This window comes from Schistocerca serialis, chromosome 6 (assembly GCF_023864345.2).
Source record: "Schistocerca serialis cubense isolate TAMUIC-IGC-003099 chromosome 6, iqSchSeri2.2, whole genome shotgun sequence".
NCBI classification, from domain to species: Eukaryota; Metazoa; Arthropoda; class Insecta; order Orthoptera; family Acrididae; genus Schistocerca; species Schistocerca serialis.
This window is the reverse complement of record NC_064643.1, coordinates 228,330,175-228,353,749: the sequence shown is the minus strand read 5'-3', so window position 1 is coordinate 228,353,749 and position 23,575 is coordinate 228,330,175. Positions and strand designations below refer to the sequence as shown.

Here is a 23,575-nt window from a genome sequence, read left to right as displayed (position 1 = left end):
ATCCATTGTGGCATACAACTTCTGTTGCAGCTCTGAATCGAATGTTACCATAGGGCATAGCTGCCCCTTACATTCATGAGGAGTATGTTTTCTATGTTCACTTATAGAACAGTAATTACTTCTAGTGAAAAATTTTATTTTGTGTGTGTTGATCACCTGTGAAACACACGGGGTGACATCTCGAGACAAAAGTTGGTGCCTGATGGATCATTTGAAGTGAGCGGAAAGACATTTATTAGGCACTGCAGCAACCACACAGAGATGTGAGTCCAAAGAGCCCAGAATGCAGATACCGGTACACTTTAATATGAGAGTTTAAGATATCAGAAAAACCTGAAAGCTGCCCATCAATTGTCCAAGTTAATAACTTTGTAGAATTAAGTCTTACTGAAAGAGGGAAATCGCATTGTTTGTTTCCTTCATGAGTAAGAATGACTTGTAATGAGCCATTGGTATTGAATGTGAGAAAATTTGGTGAAAGTCTAAACCAAGGCCAGTCACATACTCACATGTTTCATGCAACAGTGTTGTCGACATTTGCCATGAGATATAATGCGAAGGAAATAGGGTGTGTCAGCAGCTGGGTCTATGGAACTAATGAGAGAGCAGCGGACAGACAACATGTTTTGAAGGAATATTGTCAAATTATCATTTCAGTATACTACAATCACTGAAATTCTAGCACATTCAGAAGAAACAGGCACATATTTTGACACCCAAGATTACTAATTTAATTTAAGCTGTGCTATTAGGTCAGAACCTTGTAATTTGTGACATTATCAGAAGAAACACATGTATGTCACAAAAAGGATTAATAATTTAATTTTTGCGAATAAACCTACCGTAACGACTCGAATCTAAGCCGCACTCGAATCTAAGCCGCACCAGAAAAATGAGACTCGAAATCAAGGAAAAAAATTTTTCCCCAATTTAAGCCGCACCTGAAATTTGAGACTCGAAATTCAAGGGGAGAGAAAAGTTTTAGGCCGCACCTCCAAATAGAAACAAAGTTAGTCCATTTTGATATGAGACACAATTTAGGTCGAATGAATGACGATACAGCTACAGTAGTTTGGTTCGAGTCGTAAGCTTAGCAGTTAAGCTTTACCAAGTAGCCATTGCTATGGATCAGGCGCTCTGTCCGTATTTATACGGGTACCCTTCGTTTTTCACGTGCTTTGTCTGGTTTGAATTGATTGCTTATTTTTCTTTGATCTGATAAGTGCCATTCTCTTTGTTATAGGTGTTTACGTCACTCCAAGCTGAAAATGTATTACTGTACTGTGTCATGCATTGTTTGTCGCATTCTGGTAATGAGTGTTCACGACCTGTCGCCGCTAGCGGCATGGCTTGCTTTTGTGTGCGCTGCCGCCGCTTACAATTAAAAAAAAAAAAAAAAAAAAAAAAAAAAAAAAAATAGAGGAATCGTCTCATTAGCGAAACAATGGCAAGAGACTGCTATTTGTTGTTATTTACACTACTGCTTTTTTTGATAATGATCAACAAGAACCAAACAATAAACTGCATATGATAGAAGATGTTCTGAACGAGAATTTAGCGAAAATTTTTCTCTGTTTGAAAATCTTTGCAGATGCCTCTTTAGTACATTACTTTCTGCACAGAAATTAGAGTCATAATAGATTTAAAAATCTAGTCAATTGCCGTGCTTCATTTCTGAAGTATCACTATTAGGCATAAGAATAATACGAATATAAACATGACATGATATGTGTATTCTTCCGCGTTTGCTGTTGTCTCACTCTAGTTTTGTAGTTTATTAGGCAGACAGGATTTAAATGAGATAGCAGCAAACACGAAAGAATACATGGCAAAATGTTTATATTCGTATTATTCTTGTGGTGAAGAGAATACTGCATGTGATTCACAATTCATAAAAGTTCCCATTAGCAAACATCTCTTCTCACAGGTAGGAAAAAAATCAGAACATATATTGACAAACATCGCAAACAGTCTTGCCAGTCGGATTTTCGTAGTACATTGAGAAGCTGCTACATTCGAAGATGAACAATGCGGAATTTGTATTTACTTCGTTGGATAATGTATGAAAATGCAGTGGTCGAAATTCGGGGCAGAGAAAAAAGCTCGTCTTCCACCTTTTTCTTTTAATTTATTTACTGATGCAGAGATTTTGGCGCCAGAATGTATCTTTGTGCCTGCGAAGCATGCCTGTGTAGCGCTACATATATTCGACGGCGGAAGTTAGTTGTGGCGGCACCTACCAACATATTTCAGAACTTACGCTTATTTTGCACTCGATTCTAAGCCGCAGGCGGTTTTTTGGAGTACAAAAACCGGAAAAAAAGTGCGGCTTAGATTCGAGTGAATACGGTAGTGCATTCCAACCTAACCTAAACCTTGGGCTAAGATACAGATCAGTTTGTCATCACAACCAGATTTTTAGTTGTCACATTTGTTGGCTTCACCAGCTCACAACCAATCACACTGCAACCTAACCACATCATATTTTGTGACATAGTCAGAAGAGACAGTCAAATATTTGTAACTAGGCTATATACACAGGTTGCAGCACTTAAATCTGGACAAATTTCAATCTGATTTTCCCACCGTATCATACTTCCATCGGAGATTCGATTGGCATTCTTTAATGCCATAGGCATCTAGTAAACAGTCAGAATCTCAAAATGGGCAAGATGTTACAGAGAAGTGCAGAGTACAACCAAAGAGCCATGATTATCGAAAGTCTTCATGCTGGGCGTTCACCCACTGAAATAGTTTGATTCTGCGGGTACCTGAAATCGACTGTTTATGATATTGTGGCCAAGTATAATGCTTCGGGTAAGTCTGGGGAAGGTTCCACTAACGAAGCAAGGAAATCTAATTTGAGGAAATGCGTGCACAATCTGCGACAGTCATTGAAAAGGTTCAGGCACTGATTTAGGAGGACCCAGGGCAATAGTTAAGGAAACTGGCATCAGCATTGAATGTCAGTGAGCGAACAGTGCATCGGATGGAAGAGGAGGACCACATACAAACCATTTAGTCCAAAACTGGCTCTCAGATAACGTTGAAATGTTCTGGTCAAAGCAGTTCTGGCCCCTGAATAGCCTGGATTTAAACCCCCTCGGCTACCATGTTTGGAGGGTAGTCGAAAGAGTTACCAATAAGACAAGGCACTCTAATGTCAAATCTCTACGCACCACTATTGAAGCAGCACTTGCGAATATGGACAGCACTGTTTTCAAGAGTGCAGGCGATTGCTTCAGGACAAGACTGGAAGCAGTCATTGCAGCTGAAGGGGATTACATCGAGTAACGTTACTCTTGAAAGATACCACTACTTATAACGTAAAAAGATTTTCATTTTTATTTATATTTTGTTTTAATAAATTTTCTTTAAAAAAAAAGTTTCATTTGTACAGTTTTAAGCATCACACCCTATATTGAATCTGTGCACTTAGATCCCAGCCGAACCACACCCTCAGAAATCACAACATCTTCAGAAAAAAATTGCTGAAGCAAAATTACAAACTTCACTGCTGCATGGACACACAGCAGTGAAATTTATAATCTCGCTTGTGACAAATCGATGACTCAAAAGGAGTGTTATGACTAAAAAAAAAAAAATCATGTTTTTGGGTTATCATCATCATCTGGCTATCTTAGTTGCACCGTTGTAATGAGAAACTGTTACAAGTCTAAGAATGTCAAAAACAAGCAATTAAGCATACATACCACTTTTAAATTAATTCTATTTAATTCTTTTTTCGATTGAGAAATGTTACATTTTGCTTTGAACATTTTTCCTATAATGACAACAATCAAATTACTAAAGAGAAGTGTTGCATTTTGAGTTGTAACACCTTCGCATTAGGAAACTGAATGGCTTATTATTGGCACACCATTCTTGATTACGGTAGTACTGGTAACAATGGCTGCATGTTTGTTACAATGTTGTCTTCATAACATACTGTAAACTTACAGTCTTGTGTTAATTTGGTGTTTTATTAACATGGAAAGCAGACGCGGGTGCAAGGTGAGCTTGGCATTATATGCATCGAATGATGATAAAAATACTCGTGGCAGTGGTAATGAAGTGCCATCCTATGCAACACTAAAAGTAAGTATTATACATATGACTAGTTCTTCTTCTTCTACTGCTGCCTCTGCTCCTGCTGCCGCCGCCGCCACCGCCACCACCACCACCACCACGACTACTACTGTTATCATCATTACTACTACTACTACTACTACTACTATATAACATGGCAGAGGCAATTTCTATTGCGACATACTAGTATAGTGGAACCAAAAAACAGGTACCGTCAAACGCGGTGATTTCAGACACCAGGGTGAATTCGGACAGTATGGCTTATTTTCTCTTTGCCACTGCATAGAAACAAAGAGTTACTTATTTTAACATCTGTTCACCAGTTATTTTGAGCGCAAAATTACATTTATCGCTTTCCACAACTTTTATTTTGCAACGGTTTCCCTAGGTGAATAACTGATGAACAGTCTCAGTGTTAAAAATCCATGTATTATCGTAAAGTGGAAACTTTCAATTGTTGCACCGAGCAGGAAGTTATTGTAACCATAATTGTCGACTGTACAAGTTGGTCGAGCTTCTCGTGCAAGGTTATAAAATTACGGCAGTTTTTGTAAGACTGTGTACTGTGTGGGGTGATTTCGGACAATGCTAAAAACGTATAAGAGCAGGAGAGGTGCTACAGTATGGTGTAATTATGACATAGAACTTTTAGATAAAGCTGTTCGTGACATTCAGAGTGGTAAATTATCGTACAGAAAAGCGTGTGGTTTGTATGGTATACCTAAATCAACCCTACAAATCAAGTACAGGAAGCACACCCGATAAAAAAGGGAGGACAGCCAGTGCTAAATAAAGAAGAATAAGAAATGTTGAAGCAAGATATCTTGAGGGCTGTACATTAGGAATTTCCCTTCACTAAATTGGATATTAGATATTTAGTTAAAGGCTACCTTGACAAATCTGGCCGAAAAGAGAAGAAATTTCATAATAATTTGCCAGGAGAAGAATGGGTGCATTTATTCCTCAAACAACAATCAGAAGATCTTTCCGTTTGCTTAAGTGAAAATATTAAATGAGCTCATGTAGAAGTGAACAAAGAGACTGTTGAGATGTTTTTCTCCAATATCAAGGTAAAGCTGGAAAATCTCCCACCTAGCAACATGATCAACTATGATGAAGCCAACATGTCAGATGATCCAGGCAAGCAGCAGATAATTACGAAATGAGGGAGTAAGCATGCTGAGAAAGTGATGGGCTCATCAAAATCTAGTGTCTCAATAATGGTGGCAGCTAGTGCTGATGGTAAACTGCTTCCTCCGTACGTCCTTTACAAATCAGAGCATTTGTGGGACAAGTGGCAAGAAGGTGGACCACAAGGAACCTGTTTCAATAGGAACAAAAGTGGATAGTTTGACCTGCCAGTATTTGAAGACTGGTTCTTTACAATCGCTTTGCTCTATTTGAAGAGGCAAAATGGGCCAACAGTCATGATTGGAGACAACTTATCCAGTCACGTGTCTTTATATGTTATTGAAGAGTGTGAGCGGAACAATATTTCATTCATCCCCCTTCCCCCCAATAACACGCATCTCCTCCAACTGCTCGATGTAAGCTTCTTCAGGCCAATGAAAGCAACGTGGCGAGCTGTATTAACTGATTGGAAGAAACACACTCATGGGACCATTTCCAAGGATGCCTCCCCATCTCTTCTGAAGCAGAAACTGAATAAGATTTCAGCAAATCCCAAGGAAAACATAAAGGGTGGATTTCGCACCACGGGCCTAATCCCTTTTGATCCAGATCATGTCTTACAAAAATTGCCTGATAATGAGGAGAGCCAGCAAAGCAATGCAGATGCATGGTCTTCCACTTTTGAAGAATGCTCAAAGAAATTCGTTATCCTCCAAATAAACTTGGTAGGTCCTGCTGCTGCCGCAAACTAGACATTCAACCTGGAAAATCAATCACTGGCCGAGATTTTCAAGGAAACGAAAACAGTGCTGAAACAAGTGACAGAGCTTCTAGCAGTAGTGAAAGTGAAAACGACATATCATCCAATGAAGTTTTACTGCTGAAAGAAGAGGCTTTTCTCGTTGTAGAGTACAAATATAGATGTGGTATCAAGGAGCAAACAAGGCAGTATATTGCAGTGGCCACAAATGTTGGTGCTATGGAAGTAAGTGTGAAATTCTTGCGCCCACACGAGAACAGTAAAAACATATTTGTTTCTCCTAATGTCCCCGATGAAGACACAATACAAAAATTGCAAATTTTGAGAATACTTCCCACATCACTTGAGAAGAGGGGAATGTTCATTTTTTGAGAATATGTGCTTCAGACTCGAAGACAATCATTTATTTAAAGTTTTTGCAACTTAATTTAGGATGATGAGTGAGAACAATTATTTTGACCTTTTAGTTAAATTACTTTGTTTCTGTCTGATTATAATATTTCAGTTAAGAACTGTAAAAATTTTTTATTTAAATTCTTGCAAAACAAAAACTTATCTGTAATATATAAAATTATTATATCATTCCATATCACTTATTCGTAACAAAGGGCTACCTTAAAATGTGTAAAATGTCACTAAAACCAAATAAAAAGCACATAGAATTTTTTAAAAAAGGCAGTAACTGTCCGAATTCGCCTTCTACTGTAACTTCAGACAGATTTAAAAAACACGTGTCCGAAATCACCCCAATCCATGACGTGATTTCGTACACTTTATTTAACTGCCTCAAATAAATATACCTACCCATACACTTTCTGATTCTGGGATATTTTATTTATTACAAATATACCTTACCACTTCCACAACAATCAATTTAATCTAACAATATGTATGAAAGTTACGATCAAAATAACGGCAAAACCATCCGAAATCACCCCATTTGATGGTACATTAAAGAACACACTAGTGTTCATCACTCAAAAAATGTTGCTTATCATTTTGAAATTGAAGAGAAAGGAACCAGAATCTGTAAATGCATGTGTCTTTCAACTCTGAGTATCAGGCATCAAAACATGCCAACTTTATGGTCCAAAACAAAATGTGGTGGTAAATCGAAGGAGACTTAAGGGGAAAACATGGAAATAGAAAGAAATTAGATGATCAGGCTCTTAAGTAAGTGAGAGAATGTACACTCTCTTTTGATTGTGTAGTCTCACTACTGTCAAAGGCTTTTCAAAAAGTAATAAGTGAATCGAAACCTGAATATTAGTGAAATGTAGTGCCTTTACGATGATCCCTCTTTGAAGAAAGGTTACCGCTTGTCAAAAAGCATGCATTTGTTGTGTTGTGGTCTTCAGTCCAGAGACTGGTTTGATGCAGCTCTCCATGCTACTCTACCCTGTGCAAGCTTCTTCATCTCCCAGTACCTACCGCAACTTATAGCCTTCTGAGTCTGCTTAGTTTATTCATCTCTTGGTCTGTTTTATACAAATTTATTGTGAAGCAAATAATAAAATACTAATCAATACTGTTACAACTTGAAAGTTTTATTTAACTATTGAAATGAGAAAGTGTTGCAACTCAAAAAAGTCATAGTAAAGCTACCTAAAACAAAGTGTTGACAAAACTGAAACATTGATAAGTTTTTAAAGCAATAAAAATATTAATTTTGTTTCCATTTTCATTGTTGTTAGATGAATCACTTATTTACTAGCTGTTGTTAAAAACTTTAAATGGATTTGCTGTAAAATCTTGATTTTTGGGTTGTAACACTCTCCTTCTGAGTCATCAAAATATTCAGCTGCTGCAATTGAAGCTGTGCTATTAGATTCTAACCTAACCACAACCTTGTATATCATAACATATTCAAAAGGTCATATTTGTGACAACAGTGGAAAAGAGAATAATTTGTATATTGACTCTAAAATTTCTTGTTTTCTTGTCTCTGATTGGTTATGTATCATACCAATGGCTATGCAGAATTGACACACTACCAACTTACAAGCAGTAGAGAAACACTGCTGTGACTGTTGTTGGCCCTGATCTAAGACTTTAGTCAAAAATTTAGGGGCAGGCATTAAGTTATGTTGGTGTAGTAGCTAGGACCAAGTTAAGACCCAAGTGATCCAACAGTTGTTTGGAGAACCAACTAGAGATTGGAGCCAGAGGCACCCCTAGGGAAAAATTTGTAAAAACAACCCATTCCATGATAACTACATTTAGATTTATTTTTAAAGAGCTTACTAAGAGCCCAAGAAATGGCAACTAATGTATGAGGCAGGGAGGGTAAGGGGGATGTGAATGGGCACCAAATAAAATGTTGTTTGCTTGGAAAAATGTAGCAGCAAGGAGCACTTTATCATCACAGCTTACTTGTGGAAACATGTTGCATACATTTTGAAATTTAGATAGATTTGATAGGAGGAATAAGTAGAAGAGGTAAACAACTTGTGCCTGAAGTGAAAGAGTGAATATTTTTGTACTGCATGGTCTAAGTAGGACAATGAAGTAGCTAAACTTTTTATGTAATTAACTCCCAGGCAAAAGCTGATAGGAAGTTAATGGGGAAATTTAATGCTTTTATGTACACCTCAGAATGTTACATAATTGCTGAAACTTTTGGTAAATAAATAATCTGTTGAGTACGCTGGCCGATTAAGTAGTTGTTCTCAGAGTAGTTAGTCTCTCTGATTGATCATGGTTTGTGAACTTTTTCTTGTTTAGTTCCAGCTTTAATAAATTTACGAGGAAATTCCAATAATCTGCAAATACCTCACCAAATACTATTTTCAACTCGCACGTCTTTGGAATCACTACAACTGATCAGAAATGAAAGCTACTAACATTTGTTCTAATGAAAAAGTAAGCCCATTGCTGAAGAATCTGCAATCTAGTGAAGCCAAAAATAATACTCCAAAAGATGTGCCTCTGAAAATTAACTACATACTCTAAATACAAACTAAACACCAAAAAGTTAGGCATAACAGGGATATTATTAATGAAAAATCTAAAATCTACTGCAATTTTGCTAAGCTGAAGGTGAAGTGATATTAAAAACCGTGTCAACCTGAGGCAGGCTGTTAATACTGTTCTCTCAGCAAAGGCTTCAATAATTTTTGAAAATTTATTACATCTTTCCACATAGCCGGATGCATATATTTAGACTCTTGAGTTTATTAAAATAGTTCAAGCAAGAGGGGCGGCATTGAGAATTAAACTATATTGACAATAAAGACAGCACAGCGAGAAGCAGTATTAAGATACGTCTATAATTTTTTCTGTTGTTGAGAAGACATTGAAATTCATACACAATCTCCTTCTTAATGAAGCATATCATTAGAAATATAAAAAGAATACTGAGCCATGCATGGCTCACGTTCATGCCATTTCTTGCTTGACAGCTTGTCTTTATGGAACTGTCACCTCGTTTCTTATTCGATTTACTGGCGTGAGTAAGTTGCTGGCTTGCCTGCCCATGAGTGGCAGCAGCAGCAGCAGCACATATCGATAAGAGCACTGTTGTATTACCTTTGAAGCGACCACTAGTATTTCCGGCTTGTCTTGTATCGGGAGTTCAGTTGGGACGGAGCGACAGTGAGGTGTGGGCAGCCAGTACTCGCAGACCACTGGCGACACACATGTACTGTCCGGTGGAAGGAGATTGGAGTGGGAACAATCACTGGTTGGTCATTCTGTCGGTTTCTCATCAGTCAACGTATATTTAGTCTTTTGACCATTTCTGGGCCTTGTCAGTTGGTCACCTTGCCGGACGTGGGTCGGTTCCTTCCTTGTGCAGAGATGTCATGGCCAATGGGCAGGTGTTACCTCTGCATGGTTGGGTCCGAGCCTGTGTGCCCAGGTCACCGTGTCTCCGAGTTCCGAACAGACACTGAACTGAGTTGGGATGGAGCTGCAACAAGCTCCGGACAGCCAAGACTGGCACGACCATTGCTGACACATATGACTTGAGTGGGGATGACCTTGGTTGGTCGTACAGTCTGTTGTCTCATCAGACGACGTGTATTTGGTGGCCGACCGCTTATAGAAACTCTGTGTGTGTCAACTTGTGATTCATCCTTGATGTCCCACAGTGATTGGTTAAGATTGTCAGAGTTCCTGATGCAAGTGTCTACATGGAACTGTGTGCAGATTGTGTGATTTCCATTGAGCAGTTATGAATGCTGTCTGTGTATTGGAGTAGGCAGTTGGTTGGGTGGGACAGAGCAGCAAGTGTATGTTTCCCCCCGTGTTGATGCTGTCTGGCATGGTGTGTAGTTCGACAGCCTTTGGTGCTGTTCATATTTTTGAGTGGTTATTGCGCCTTGGCTGTTTTTAGACTCCAATTCTGAAGACGTAGTGCTGCTGGTATCTTTGTCCTTGGCTGATATTTTACGCTGTCGTGCCGTTGGTCGGCGGAAGGGAATTGATTAGGTTGTTGGTCGGTCCTTCAGCTGTCCCTGGGTCGGGTTGCCATCCGATTATTTAGTCTTATTCTTGGCTGCCTGTCTCACCTAAACTTATGTTAGAGTTACTTCCTCAGGCCAACCCTTGGAACACTTCCGAGCACCACTGTTCTGTTGTTTTTAGACTGTGATTTTTTGTCTCAAGTATTGAGTGAGGCCTTTAACTGCCTATTAATTTAGTTGGTTTAATTTTAAAATAAGGCCTTTAGCCAACTTAAACTAAGCTTTCAAGACTGATTTGTTTAAAACTAATTTTAAAAAGGAGATGGCTCCATTTGAAATCTTTGTTATCCAGGTCTTAGGCCTTGAGTTGTTCAATGTTCAGTACATGGCCTTCAGGTGAGCTTTTTTAGTAAGGCCTTCAGCCACCTTAAATTAAAATTCTGAAGATTCTTTATTGAAACTAATTTTTTAAGAAAATTTTGCTCTATGTCCAGCGTGTGGCCTTCAGCTGAGTATTTACGTAAATTTTTTTAAGAAAGGCCTTCAGCTGCGTGTATTCCTTAAAGCAATTTTAATAACTTGTGTTCGGGATTGCAGTCATACTGTTTTGAATCTTTTTAAGGGTGTGCATGATTAAGTGCTTTTAGGAAAATAAAGTTGTGTGTTTTGTGCAACTAGCAGTAACTGATTTTGGCCTCTTTCCACAACTATAACCTGATCCGCTCTGGCCTGCGAAAACAGATTTCAAAGACAGCAATAGGGCACATTAAAAAAATAGCCGAGCTTTACATCTGTAGCTGTGTCAACAGAGTCCAATGTGACAAAGGTATTTTTCCAATGTAAATAATGAGGTAATTGAAGCACATATTGTTGTTGAGTGTGGACTCAGTGGCCAGAGATAGTGGTCATGTGTGTGAGATGTGCTTGCGTGAATGTATGCGTGTTTAAAAGAAGGCCTTTTTTTCTGAAAGCTCACATACTTTTTATAATACTGTCAAAAACAAAAGTGAAATTTATGACCTAATAAACATATTCTTTCACAGCCAGCTCACAAAGCAGACAAATAAAAATTGTCATTTTAATACAAACTGAAACCATTATCATCTTGGAAACTGGATTCAAATTCTCAACTTTTCACACACATTAATATGTGCCTCACTCTTTCCATTGCGTTAAAATTGTACGAATAACAGAAATTACATCTTTCAATAAAATAATACTCATACTTCATAACACATGTAACAAGCTGTCTATTAGATTCCAAAGAGGTGATATCACATTGAAACAAATGCAGGGCACAACAATTATCTTGTGGGTCTTCTACAAATGAAAGTTTGGAAGGAAATTGGTAACTGCAATACAGTCTACGCAGAGTGGGTTGAACAAACATTAAAACTCTGAAATGACTCAAATATGTATTTTTTCATTCACAGCTATTACCGTATGATACAGATTAAGCTATTTCCATGATATCAATAACCCCAGCAATCCTATTTGTATGGTTGGGGATGAAAAAGTGGTGACAGATAGGCGTAGCTCTGGAATACCTGGAACAATTTCAACTAAACTTTGTTGATCTATATCACATAAACCTACTAGAAAAATGTATAGTTGGGGTAACCTTTGAGATGGAGTTGGTGTATGAAGGGGGTGAATTCTAAAAATAATTGAAAATATACTATTAACACTTCCACAAACTTGTATATAAATTAAGTTTTGTTTCTGCATTGTGCTAAAAATATGCTTCCTTTTCCTATCTAATATTAGACTTATGTCAGTAATGCAAAATTGTTAAGGCTTTTGTGGTCAGTTGTTGAGAAACTGCCTATTCGCTTCTGTCTTGGGTCCTTTGACCGACGTTCGTCTGATGATTTTACTGACATTTTGCCAGCATGAGTGGCTGGCATTGTCAAAGCTTCACCCTCCATTGCCGGTGGTGAACTGGAGCCGAGCTCGCGGGCACAGACTATATGTACCTAGCGCGCCAACGTCTGAGGGTTTCTCTGTGATCATTTCTGATGCGGTTCTCCTCTTGCTCCTGCGACAGTCGTTCGCTGCAGTACAGGAAGCCAGGATCCATTTACCTTAAGGCTTCCTCTTTCCTGTTGAAGCTGTTCCCGTGTTTATGTATTTCTACAGCTTCTCTAAACAAGCAGGTGTGATAGTGCTTCTCTACAGCCAGAACTTCCGTGTCGGAGAATTGTATTACATGGTCAGTCTCACTCAGCGCGTGCTCTGCCACGGCTGATTTCTCCACCTGCCCCAACCTGCAACGTCACTTATGTTCTTTGATCCTGGTGTTGATTGATCGACAAGTATTCCGATGTAAACTTTTCTGCATGTGCGTGGTAAGAGGTATACTCCCAACATTGCAAGTGGGTCCCTTTTATCCTTCGCCGATCTAAGACATTCTTTGATCTTCCTTGTTAGTTTGAAAATTGTCTTTACGCCGTGTTTGTTCAATATACGGCCGATTCTGTCCATCACTCAGGGAATGTATGGCAGAAAGGCCGTACCCGACATTTCTTTTCCTGATTTATTAATTCGCCGAGTGTTTGGATCTGTTACACTTCTAATATAATTGTGGAGTACCCATTGCTCCTCAGAAAACATTCCAGATGTTGCATTTCGTGTTTGAGGTGCTGTGGCTGACATATTCATCCTGCTTGCGTTACGAGCATATGAATCATGCCTCTTTTCTGACTTTGGTGGTGGTTTGATAGTTTGTGCAGGTATCAGTCCGTGTGTGTCACTTATCATGCACATGCGGAAAAGTTTATGTTGGAATGACTGGATGATCAATCAACACCAGGATCAAAGAACATAAGTGATATTGCAGGTTGGGGCAGGTGGAGAAATCAGCCGTGGCAGAGCACACACTGAGTGAGACCGACCGTGTAATACAATTCTCCGACACAGAAGTTATGGCTGTAGAGAAGCACTGTCACACCCGCTTGTTTAGAAAAGCTGTAGAAATACACAAACATGAGAACAGCTTCAACAAGAAAGAGGAAGCCTTAAGGTAAACGGATCCTGGCTTCCTGTAATGCAGCAAATGACCATCGCAGGTAGCAAGACGAGAACCGCATCGGAAATGATCGCGGAGAAGTCCTCAGACGTTGGCACGCCAGATACATAGAATCTGCGCCCGCGAGCTCAACTCCAGTTTGCCACCGGCAATGGAGGGTGAAGCTTTGACAATGCCAGACACTCGTGCTGGTGAAACGTCAGTAAAATCATCAGACGAACGTCGGCCAAAGAACCCGAGACAGAAGCAAATAGGCAGTTATGTCAGTAACTGGGCAACACTGGGTTTTCAGTTATTACACCACACAAAGGTATTGTGTTTACTTACCAAAGAAACATCTTATAAAAGGTGATGGTGTCATGTTCTTAAATGTTGCAACTTGGACATCTGGATTTTTGTACTGAATCTGAGGAAGGTACCAAAATACAAAGTCCCTGTGGAAGAAAAATATATTACTTACAGTTATGAGAGTGAATTATTTTATAATATGAGGGTCAATCCAAGTGAAGTGACCCAATAAAAATTAAGTTCATTACTTAACCATTTATAAATATATTTATTTTTTAATTTATGATCACCCTATAAATGAGAAGTTTTTAACAGCTTTTACAAAAATGTTACCTTGCATCGTTACTGAATGGCAGCCAGTTTTATTTGTAAGTGCATGACAGTTTTTCTATTTGGAGACTTAAGTGTTAATTTGCATATCTCTTCAACGGATCATGTTATAACATTGCAATTGACATGATTACTTTTAGAAATGTCTCCTCTACAACACTGTTTATTATCCAAAATACCCTAAATTCAAAAATAGGCAGTCAAAATGACCTCCAAATTTTGGTATTGAAAATGTAGAAAATCCACTTTTTAGACCCAAAAATAACGACCAAGGAATGATTTATCACAGCGTATTTTTTTCCTCTAGCTAGATATCATAAACTACTAGCCTTATATAGAGCAAGAACACTGACAAATGTTTCCTTAACTTTTTATAAATTTCTGAAATTTGAAAATCTTTACGAAAAATAAAGTTTGGGCTCACTATCTCTGGTGGAACTGAATATAAAAAATTTGATTTTTGCACATTTTGTACATCTATATGACAGCAAAGTACTGTAAAATAATTTCACCATTGATACTTAACTGTGAACAAAGATATGAATTTTTGAAAAATGAGGAAATAATTCACATTAAACTACAATTGATCTTACGGCTGTTGCCTAATTCATATTTGATATTGGCTACATGCAATCAATTATTACTGAAGTTAAGGTATTGAATTATATGGAAAAATTCGAAAAATTATTGAACTAAACATTTATATTATCTCAACAAATTTAAAATAAAAATTTTCAGTTAACATACTTTTGAGATGCAGTGCTTTCTAATCATAATAGTGACTGCTAAGAACACTTATTTCTTCAGACAGCCTTAGTGATATAGAATATGACCTCCCAGTTGCTGTAGCAAGTTCAAGCACTGAAAGCTTCCTTAATACGTTTTTAATTGGTATTGAAACTTTGTCACTAGCAGACGTTCTTGTGTCTGCGCGGTGGTAAAAATGCACAAAAACATTATTGTTTTCCAAACTTATTCTTTCAACCTGTGCAAGTCATCATAGTCCATCATACACATATGCCACGAGATATTCAATGTTAAAGATGGAGATGTAATTTTACTGTCACAATGATCCTCATAAATTTTGGTTTCTGATGTTCCATTGCAGTGAACTAAGTTTTCTGCAATGCCAAGGAATATGTGGAATTGATTTGTTCCTCCTATTGCTATACTGTTTTCAAAACTAGTTGAAGGTTGTTTTGATATGAAGAACTGCCTCATTTTTCTTGATGAGAACATAGGTAATGTCTTTAATATTATCCATGCAAAAGGCATATGTGTCCTCTATTGTAAGAATTTGGTCTGTAGGCTGACTATACTCACTTCACATTTTGTTGTACTTTCTACTCCATCACATGCATTTTTACCATGGCAAGAGGCAAAAAAATGCTGTTGACCCTCCAACCTGAAATCTACTTCGTGGTTGCAAAGATCTGAAAAATTCTTTTTCTTATTGTATCAACTACCACTTCCATCTAAAATGTATATGAGCTTCTCAACCTTGGGAAACTTTTCTTTTATGTAATTTGTTACGTACTTTTGATATACATTGGCAACAAAAGAGTTGTATGCACTCAAAGTAGTTGCTTAGAATGCAAATTGAAGAAATGCAAACTTCGTGTTTTCTCATTTCTGAAGCACAGAACAAACAGATGCACTGTTGCCTGCTCACTGACCCAGAGGTACCCTTGTATTTCATCCTGAACCACAAACGTTAAAGTTTTCTGCAAAATCAGCTGGGACTATGCATTCAGTTTCATAAAGTTGCGCTTTTTTGTCCTTCAAATACTTACTTTGGATTTTAGAGACTTAGTGGTGACTTCTGAGATTTTCAAGTTATCAGTTAAAGATTCAAAGCATCTTTCCTGACGTTTAACCACTGTTATCATTTCAGCCCTGTCGGTTGTGACCCACTGTTTGAAGCTAACATTGTTGGGTATTTCCTCATAAGATTCGTTAAACAATTCAAGGGTGGTTTCTTTATCATGGCATTTATTGTACAAACTCCTCATCCAGTCATAATTCTTTGTGTCACAGGCCATTAAAGCTAGTAACTATTTGCAGTTAACATCATTGAGCTTTGCACTGGCAGTCATCAGTTTAACATTTTGATGATATAAACAAACACATATGGAGTGTTTTCCTAAGGAGAGGGCCAGAATACACCACTTAGGGCAAAGGTCACAAAATTTTGATCTTCCAATTTTACATTCAGGACGTGCATTTTTAAAAGCTGCATATATTTCATTTAAATTTGACAGCACTAGTCATTTCTGCTTTGTTACGTTAAATCCATTTATGATGTCACTGGAGGAGTGAAGCATTCCTAGTGATTGGAAAAAGTGCAGATCACTTCCACTTTCAGGAACAGTTGTTGAACATATTCACATCACAATAGGCCTAAGATACTAGTCTCCTGTAGAATTTTTGATGTTTTTTAAGCTCCCTTATCATGACATTTCTGGGAACGGAAAATCTCTTTAGGAATCAACATGAGTTCTGAAAACAATGATTGTGTGGAATCCAGCTCTCTATTCAGTTTCAGTCACGAGACCCAGAAAGCAGTAGATACTGGCATCCTGGTTGATGCCACATGGCTTGAAATGTGTTCAATACGGTTCTGCACTGCCGCCCAAGGAACAAAATAAAAGAGTACATAATATCAAGCCAACTATGTGAGTAGATTGACTAGTTTCTAGCAAACAGAACACAGCATGCCATTCTCAACAGAGAGAAATCTTTAAATGTCAAAGCATAATGTGCACTTGTACACAGAGAAGTTGAAAAACTGAAAATTGTTCCAATTTGTAGGAAGACCTGGAGAGAATTGATGCTTAGTGCATGGACTGATAGTTGAACCTCAACATAAACAAATGTAACATCCTGCACATAAATAGACAGAAAGGCTCATTACTGTATGATTCACAATTGTAGGACAATCACTGGAAGCAGTCACACCCACAAAATACCTTGAAGTATGCATGAGGGAGGAGACTGGTAGAACCAGACATGAAAAGGGACAAATAGCATTAAGAGTAAATGATACATTGGTGACAGAAGTGTATAGTGTTGCTGAACTTTTTAACAAACATTTCATAACGGTTACTGAAAAGATGGAGTTGTCAGGTTCTGTAGATGCTGCTACGGAATACCTCAGACCAGACATTTCAAGTAACTTCCATAATATGAATTTGACCCTCACTACCCCAGGAGAAATAATGTCCATCATGAAATCTTTAAAATCAAAAACATCTAGTGGGTATGATGAAATATCAACAAAGCTAATTAAAGAATGTGATTCTAAGTAACCTATTAAGCCATCTTTGTAACCAGTCATTTATCAGTGGAATATTTCCTGAATGGTTAAAATATGCTGAAGTTAAGCCACTGTTTAAGATGGGAAATAAAGAAATAGCATCAAATTTCCGTCCAATTTCACTTTTGCCAGCATTCTCAAAAATTTTAGAAAAAGTAATGTACAATTGGCTTTATAACCATCTTATCTCAAATAATATATTGTCAAAGTCACAGTTCGGATTTCTAAAGGGTTCTGATATTGAGAAGGCTATCTACACTTATAGTGAAAATGTGCTTAATTCATTAGATAAAAAATTGCAGACAGCTGGTATATTTTGTGATCTGTCAAAGGCATTTGACTGTGTTGTTGTTGTGGTCTTCAGTCCTGAGACTGGTTTGATGCAGCTCTCCATGCTACTCTATCCTGTGCAAGCTTCTTCATCTCCCAGTACCTACTGCAACCTACATCCTTCTGAATCTGCTTAGTGTATTCATCTCTTGGTCTCCCCCTATGATTTTTACCCTCCACGCTGCCCTCCAATACTAAATTGGTGATCCCTTGATGCCTCAGAACATGTCCTACCAACCGATCCCTTCTTCTGGTCAAGTTGTGCCACAAACTTCTCTTCTCCCCAATCCTATTCAATACTTCCTCATTAGTTATGTGATCTACCCATCTAATCTTCAGCATTCTTCTGTAGCACCACATTTCGAAAGCTTCTATTCTCTTCTTGTCCAAACTATTTACCGTCAATGTTTCACTTCCATACATGGCTACACTCCATACAAATACTTTCAGAAATAACTTCCTGACACTTAAATCTATACTCGATGTTAACAAATTTCTCTTCTTCAGAAACGCTTTCCTTGCCATTGCCAGTCTACATTTTATATCCTCTCTACTTCGTCCATCATCAGTTATTTTGCTCCCCAAATAGCAAAACTCCTTTACTACTTTAAGTGTTTCATTTCCTAATCTAATACCCTCAGCATCACCCGACTTAACTCGACTACATTCCATTATCCTCGTTTTGCTTTTGTTGATGTTCGTCTTATATCCTCCCTTCAAGACACCATCCAGTCCGTTCAACTGCTCTTCCAAGTCCTTTGCTGTCTCTGACAGAATTACAATGTCATCGGCGAACCTCAAAGTTTTTATTTCTTCTCCATGGATTTTAATACCTACTCCAAATTTTTCTTTTGTTTCCTTTACTGCTTGCTCAATATAGAGATTGAATAACATCGGGGAGAGGCTACAACCCTGTCTTACTCCCTTCCCAACCACTGCTTCCCTTTCATGTCCCTCAACTCTTATAACTGCCATCTGGTTTCTGTACAAGTTGTAAATAGCCTTTCGCTCCCTGTATTTTACCCCTGCCACCTTTAGAATTTGAAACAGAGTATTCCAGTCAACATTTGACTGTGTAAATCACAATATCCTTTTAAGTAAATTAGAATATTATAGTGTAACAGGAAATGCTGCAAAATGGTTCAAATCTTATATCTATGGCAGGAAACAAAGGGTGTTACTAGGAAAGAGACATGTATCAAGCTATCAGGCATCATCCAACTGGGAACTAATTACATGTGGGGTCCCACAAGGTTCCATTTTAGGGGCCTTACTTTTTCTTGTGTATATCAATGACCTTTCATCAGTAACATTACCAGATGCCAAGTTCGTTTTGTTTGCCGATGATACAAACATTGCAATAAATAGCAAATCAAGTGTAGTCTTAGAAAGATCAGCTAATAAAATATTTGTGGACATTAATCAGTGGTTCCTAGCTAATTCCTTGTCACTAAACTTTGAAAAAACACACAACATCCAGTTCAGAACTTGTAAGGGGTGTCCCACGAGTATATGCCTAACATATGATGACAAGCAGATACAAGAAGTGGACAGTGTTAAATTCTTGGGATTACAGCTTGATAATACATTCAAATGGGAAAAGCACACCACAGAACTGCTGAAGCGTCTTGGTGTTGGGTTGTTTGGGGAAGGAGACCAGACAGCGAGGTCATCATCGGTCTCATCGGATTAGGGAAGTATGTCGGCCGTGCCCTTTCAAAGGAACCATCCCGGCATTTGCCTGGAGCGATTTAGGGAAATCACGGAAAACCTACATCAGGATGGCCGGATGCGGGATTGAATCATCGTCCTCCTGAAGCATCTTAACAAATCTCTATTTGCAAAGCGAATTGTGTCAGATATAGAGGATATAAAAATGAAAAAGCTGGCATACTATGCTTACTTTCATTCCATAATGTCATATGGGATTATTTTTTGGGGTAATTCATCAAGCCAATCTAAAGTTTTCCGGGCACAAAAATGTGCTGTAAGAGTTATATGTGGTGTGAACTCAAGAACATCCTGCAGAAGCCTGTTTAGGGAACTAGGGATACTAACTACTGCTTCCCAATATATTCATTCTTTAATGAAATTTGTCATTAAAAATATATCACTTTTTCAAACCAACAGCTCAATTCATGGAATCAATATTAGAAATAAGAATAATCTCACAAGGATTTAAAGTCACGTAGTCTTGTACAAAAAGGTGTGCATTATTCAGGAACACATATTTTCAATAACTTGCCAGCAGCCATAAAAAGCTTAACAACCAATGAAATTCAGTTTAAGAGAAGCCTAAAGGATTTATTGGTGGCCAACTCCTCCTACTCCATTGATGAATTTCTCAGTAGAACCAACTGGTGTGTGTGTGTTTTTATATATATATATATATATATATATATATATATATATATATATATATATATATATATATATATATATATATATATATATATAAAAAAAAAATAAGTCTTTCCACTCCTGGGATTGGAATGACTCCTTACCCTCTCCCTTAAAACCCACTTCCTTTCGCCTTTCCCTCTCCTTCCCTCTTTCCTGACGAGGCAACAGTTAGTTGCGAAAGCTTGAATTTTGTGTGTATGTTTGTGTTTGTTTGTTTGTTTGTGTGTCTATCGACGTGCCAGCGCTTTCGTTTGGTAAGTCACATCATCTTTGTTTTTAGATATATTTTTCCCATGTGGAATGTTTCCCTCAACATTCCATGTGGGAAAAATTATATATAAAAACAAAGATGAGGTGACTTACCGAACGAAAGCGCTGGCAGGTCGATAGACACACAAACAAACACAAACATACACACAAAATTCAAGCTTTCGCAACAAACTGTTGCCTCATCAGGAAAGAGGGAAGGAGAGGGGAAGACGAAAGGAAGTGGGTTTTAAGGGAGAGGGTAAGGAGTCATTCCAATCCCGGGAGCGGAAAGACTTACCTTAGGGGGAAAAAAGGACAGGTATACACTCGCACACACGCACATATCCATCCACACATACAGACACAAGCAGACATATTTAAGGACACACACACACACACACACACACACACACACACACACACACACACATGCGCAAGCACGCACGCAAGCTTTGAGAGCCAGTGGCTCCTTCTTCTGGCAGAAGAGTTTAAGGGGAAGGAAGAGGGGCACAGGAAAAGGATGGAGAGATTAAGGAAAAGCGGGCTAGTTCAGAAAAGTCAGAACCTTGGGTCGGCGAGACTTACCGGACGGGACGAGAAGGAAAGACTGATTGTTGGGAACTGCACCAGATGAGATTTGAAAACATGAGAGCTCAAAAGTGGGAGACAGGGTAATATGCAAGACAGAGATGATTGCTAAAACATCATCTACACATTAATAAGAATGAAAAGCTAAGCTGATTGTACATAACAGTGGCGAGAGGGGGGGGGGGGGGGGGGCAGCAAAAAATACACAGATCAGAAAATGAAAGATGTAGAAAACTAAAACAAAGTGAAGAAAGAAGTAATTACTATGAAGAAACACTGAGATGGAAGGAATTCATGTAAATTAGGGTCATATGGGTGGCGAGAACCAAGGACGTGTTGTAGCACTAGTCCCCATCTGTGGAATTCTGAGATGCTGGTGTCTGGGGGCAAAATCCAGATGGCGCGTATGGTGAAACAGACGCTGAGATCATGACTGTCATGTTGTAGAGCATGTTCTGCAACAGGATATAGTGTGTTGCCAGTGTACATTCTCTGCCTATGCCCATTCATTCTAACTGATAACTGGATGTTAGTCATGCTGATATAATTAAGGCAGAACATAAAAATAATTTTCATGTGCAGCTTTCCTTCTTACCTATAATTCAGACTGAAGTTACACACTCAGTTAAAAGGGTATGCAACATGATTTTAAACAGTGTAGAGTAGGAAAATTGCTGGGGATTCCAATCGGTTCCAAAGAAAATTAGAAATATATCTCACTGACTGCACTCTTGACAAACTATCTAACGTCTAGAATGAAAATTCCTGTTAAATAAAAGACAAATTGCAGTGTTTGCTGTAAAAATACCTTACTGTTAAGTACTGTAAACAGGGTATTCAACTTTAATTTAAAGAAAAAAATCAATTAATAACGAAAATATTTAGCTACCAATAGGAGATAAACAACAGCTATTTACTGTTTTGTATGGCTGGGGAGACAACAGTTTTTATCAATGTAGGATCATGGAACAACGTATGCCTAAGTATAGCCCAAATCTTTTGACACTCAACGCATCTCTGGGCACGTTTTTTTTAAGAGGAGGTAATTACGTTTTTCTCTTAAGAGGCTATTCAGTACGTCGTGTTGCAATAATCAGATCACTCCCTGGAGCAGTTTTTGACACTGCCATGTAATCAGAAGCTGAGGCATCTGATATGTTTTCCCTAGCCTTCCATATAGAATCTATATCACCATCATCACAAATGTTTTCAAATCAGTTGTAGGTAAAAGTTACGTATTGGCCCCTGTTGCATTTTTCAATAAGTCGCGGACGCAAGCATTTGGCTTCGCTACATTTCGGATAAGATTTCATGTTTATATATATACATCACTATTGAAAGCTTTCCTTCGTCTACTTATGTAGTACAGTACGTAAAACCACGTTTGCTGGAGCGCTTTGAATGTTAGAACTCGTTTGTGAACCAGTAAAACAAGAAATCGTATCATATATACTTTAAATTCGACATATGCAACTTCACCTTGCTCCCTGATGATGATCACCAGAAGTGTTGTAATTAACCGTAAATATCTTTACTCTGGGTTTGAAAATAAGTTTTCCTGCTTCAAGATACTTCAGAGTCCTTCTTATAGGTGCTCGCCCTTTCATAAACGGCATTGCTAATATTTAAGACTTGCCGGTTCATACAAACAACGCAAAAATGTAAACAAATACTGCCGACCCTTGCCAAAGATAATCGTCACGTACACATCAAAGATCTACACTTGTTAATTTCGACAGCAGTAATTTCGATTTGATGGTCGATTGTTTTAAACATAAATGCTTATGTAAGTACATCACAAGTAAGTTCTGAAAGTCTATTGCATTGACTCATTACTTTCTTCTCTCGATCTCATATTTGCCACTAGTAAATGTTTTCTAATTCATTTTACATGATTCTGCTGAGTATACTGATAAATGTTTAAACAATTAGTTATCAATACGTTAATAATTTCACCTGACAGCTTGACGAGCTACCCTATTCTTCACATCTTCCTTCTGCAGTTGTTAACGGAGTGAAGGACATACGAGGTGCGACAATAAAATAATGAGACTGACGTGAAAAAATGTTGCTTACCGTTTTAGTCAAGTTTAGTATTGTCCCCATCAAAGTAGATCCCATCTGATTGCACACACTTTTTCCATCGTTTTTGCCATTGATGTAACAATTCTGGAACTCGTCTTCTGTAGTATCATCCAAGACCCTCGTCACAGCTTTTTGAACATCTTGTGTTGTTTGAAAATGGTGTCCCTTGACCGCCGTTTTGACTCTTGGAAATAGAAAAAAGTCGCACGGAGCGATATCTGGTGAATAAGGTGGCTGTGGTAGTGCTGAAATTTGTTTTGACGTTAAAAATTGCTGTACTGACAGAGCAGTATTGGATGGCGCATTGTCGTCATGCAGAATCCAATTATCAGCAATGTTGGCATGGACACGAAGAACTCTTTTACGAAGTCTTTCGAAAATTTCTTTGTAGTAATATTGGTTAACTGTTTGTCCAGGAGGCACCCACTCTTTATGAACAATTCCCTTGGAATCAGAGAAGCACACAAGCATGCATTTCACTTTTGAGTTTGACATGTGAGCCTTTTTTGGTCTCGGTCATCCCTTTGAGCACCATTGCGAACTTTGGCGTTTTGTCTCTGGATCGTACTGAA

The 23,575-nt window shown here is 38.2% G+C and overlaps 1 protein-coding gene across 1 annotated transcript in view; it reads right to left on the bottom strand.

Annotated features, from left to right (window-relative positions):
- The window catches only part of LOC126483812 (probable 28S ribosomal protein S25, mitochondrial), a 55,625-nt gene extending 33,011 nt beyond the window's left edge, over window positions 1-22,614 (bottom strand). The window contains exons 1-2 of the mRNA XM_050106998.1: window positions 22,398-22,614; window positions 13,742-13,848 (exon numbers count right to left, since the gene is read on the bottom strand). Coding sequence (XP_049962955.1) covers window positions 13,742-13,848; window positions 22,398-22,534 — 244 coding nt within the window. The 5' untranslated portion in view covers window positions 22,535-22,614. The remainder of the gene's footprint in view (window positions 1-13,741; window positions 13,849-22,397) is intronic.
- Between the last annotated feature and the right edge of the window lie 961 nt (window positions 22,615-23,575).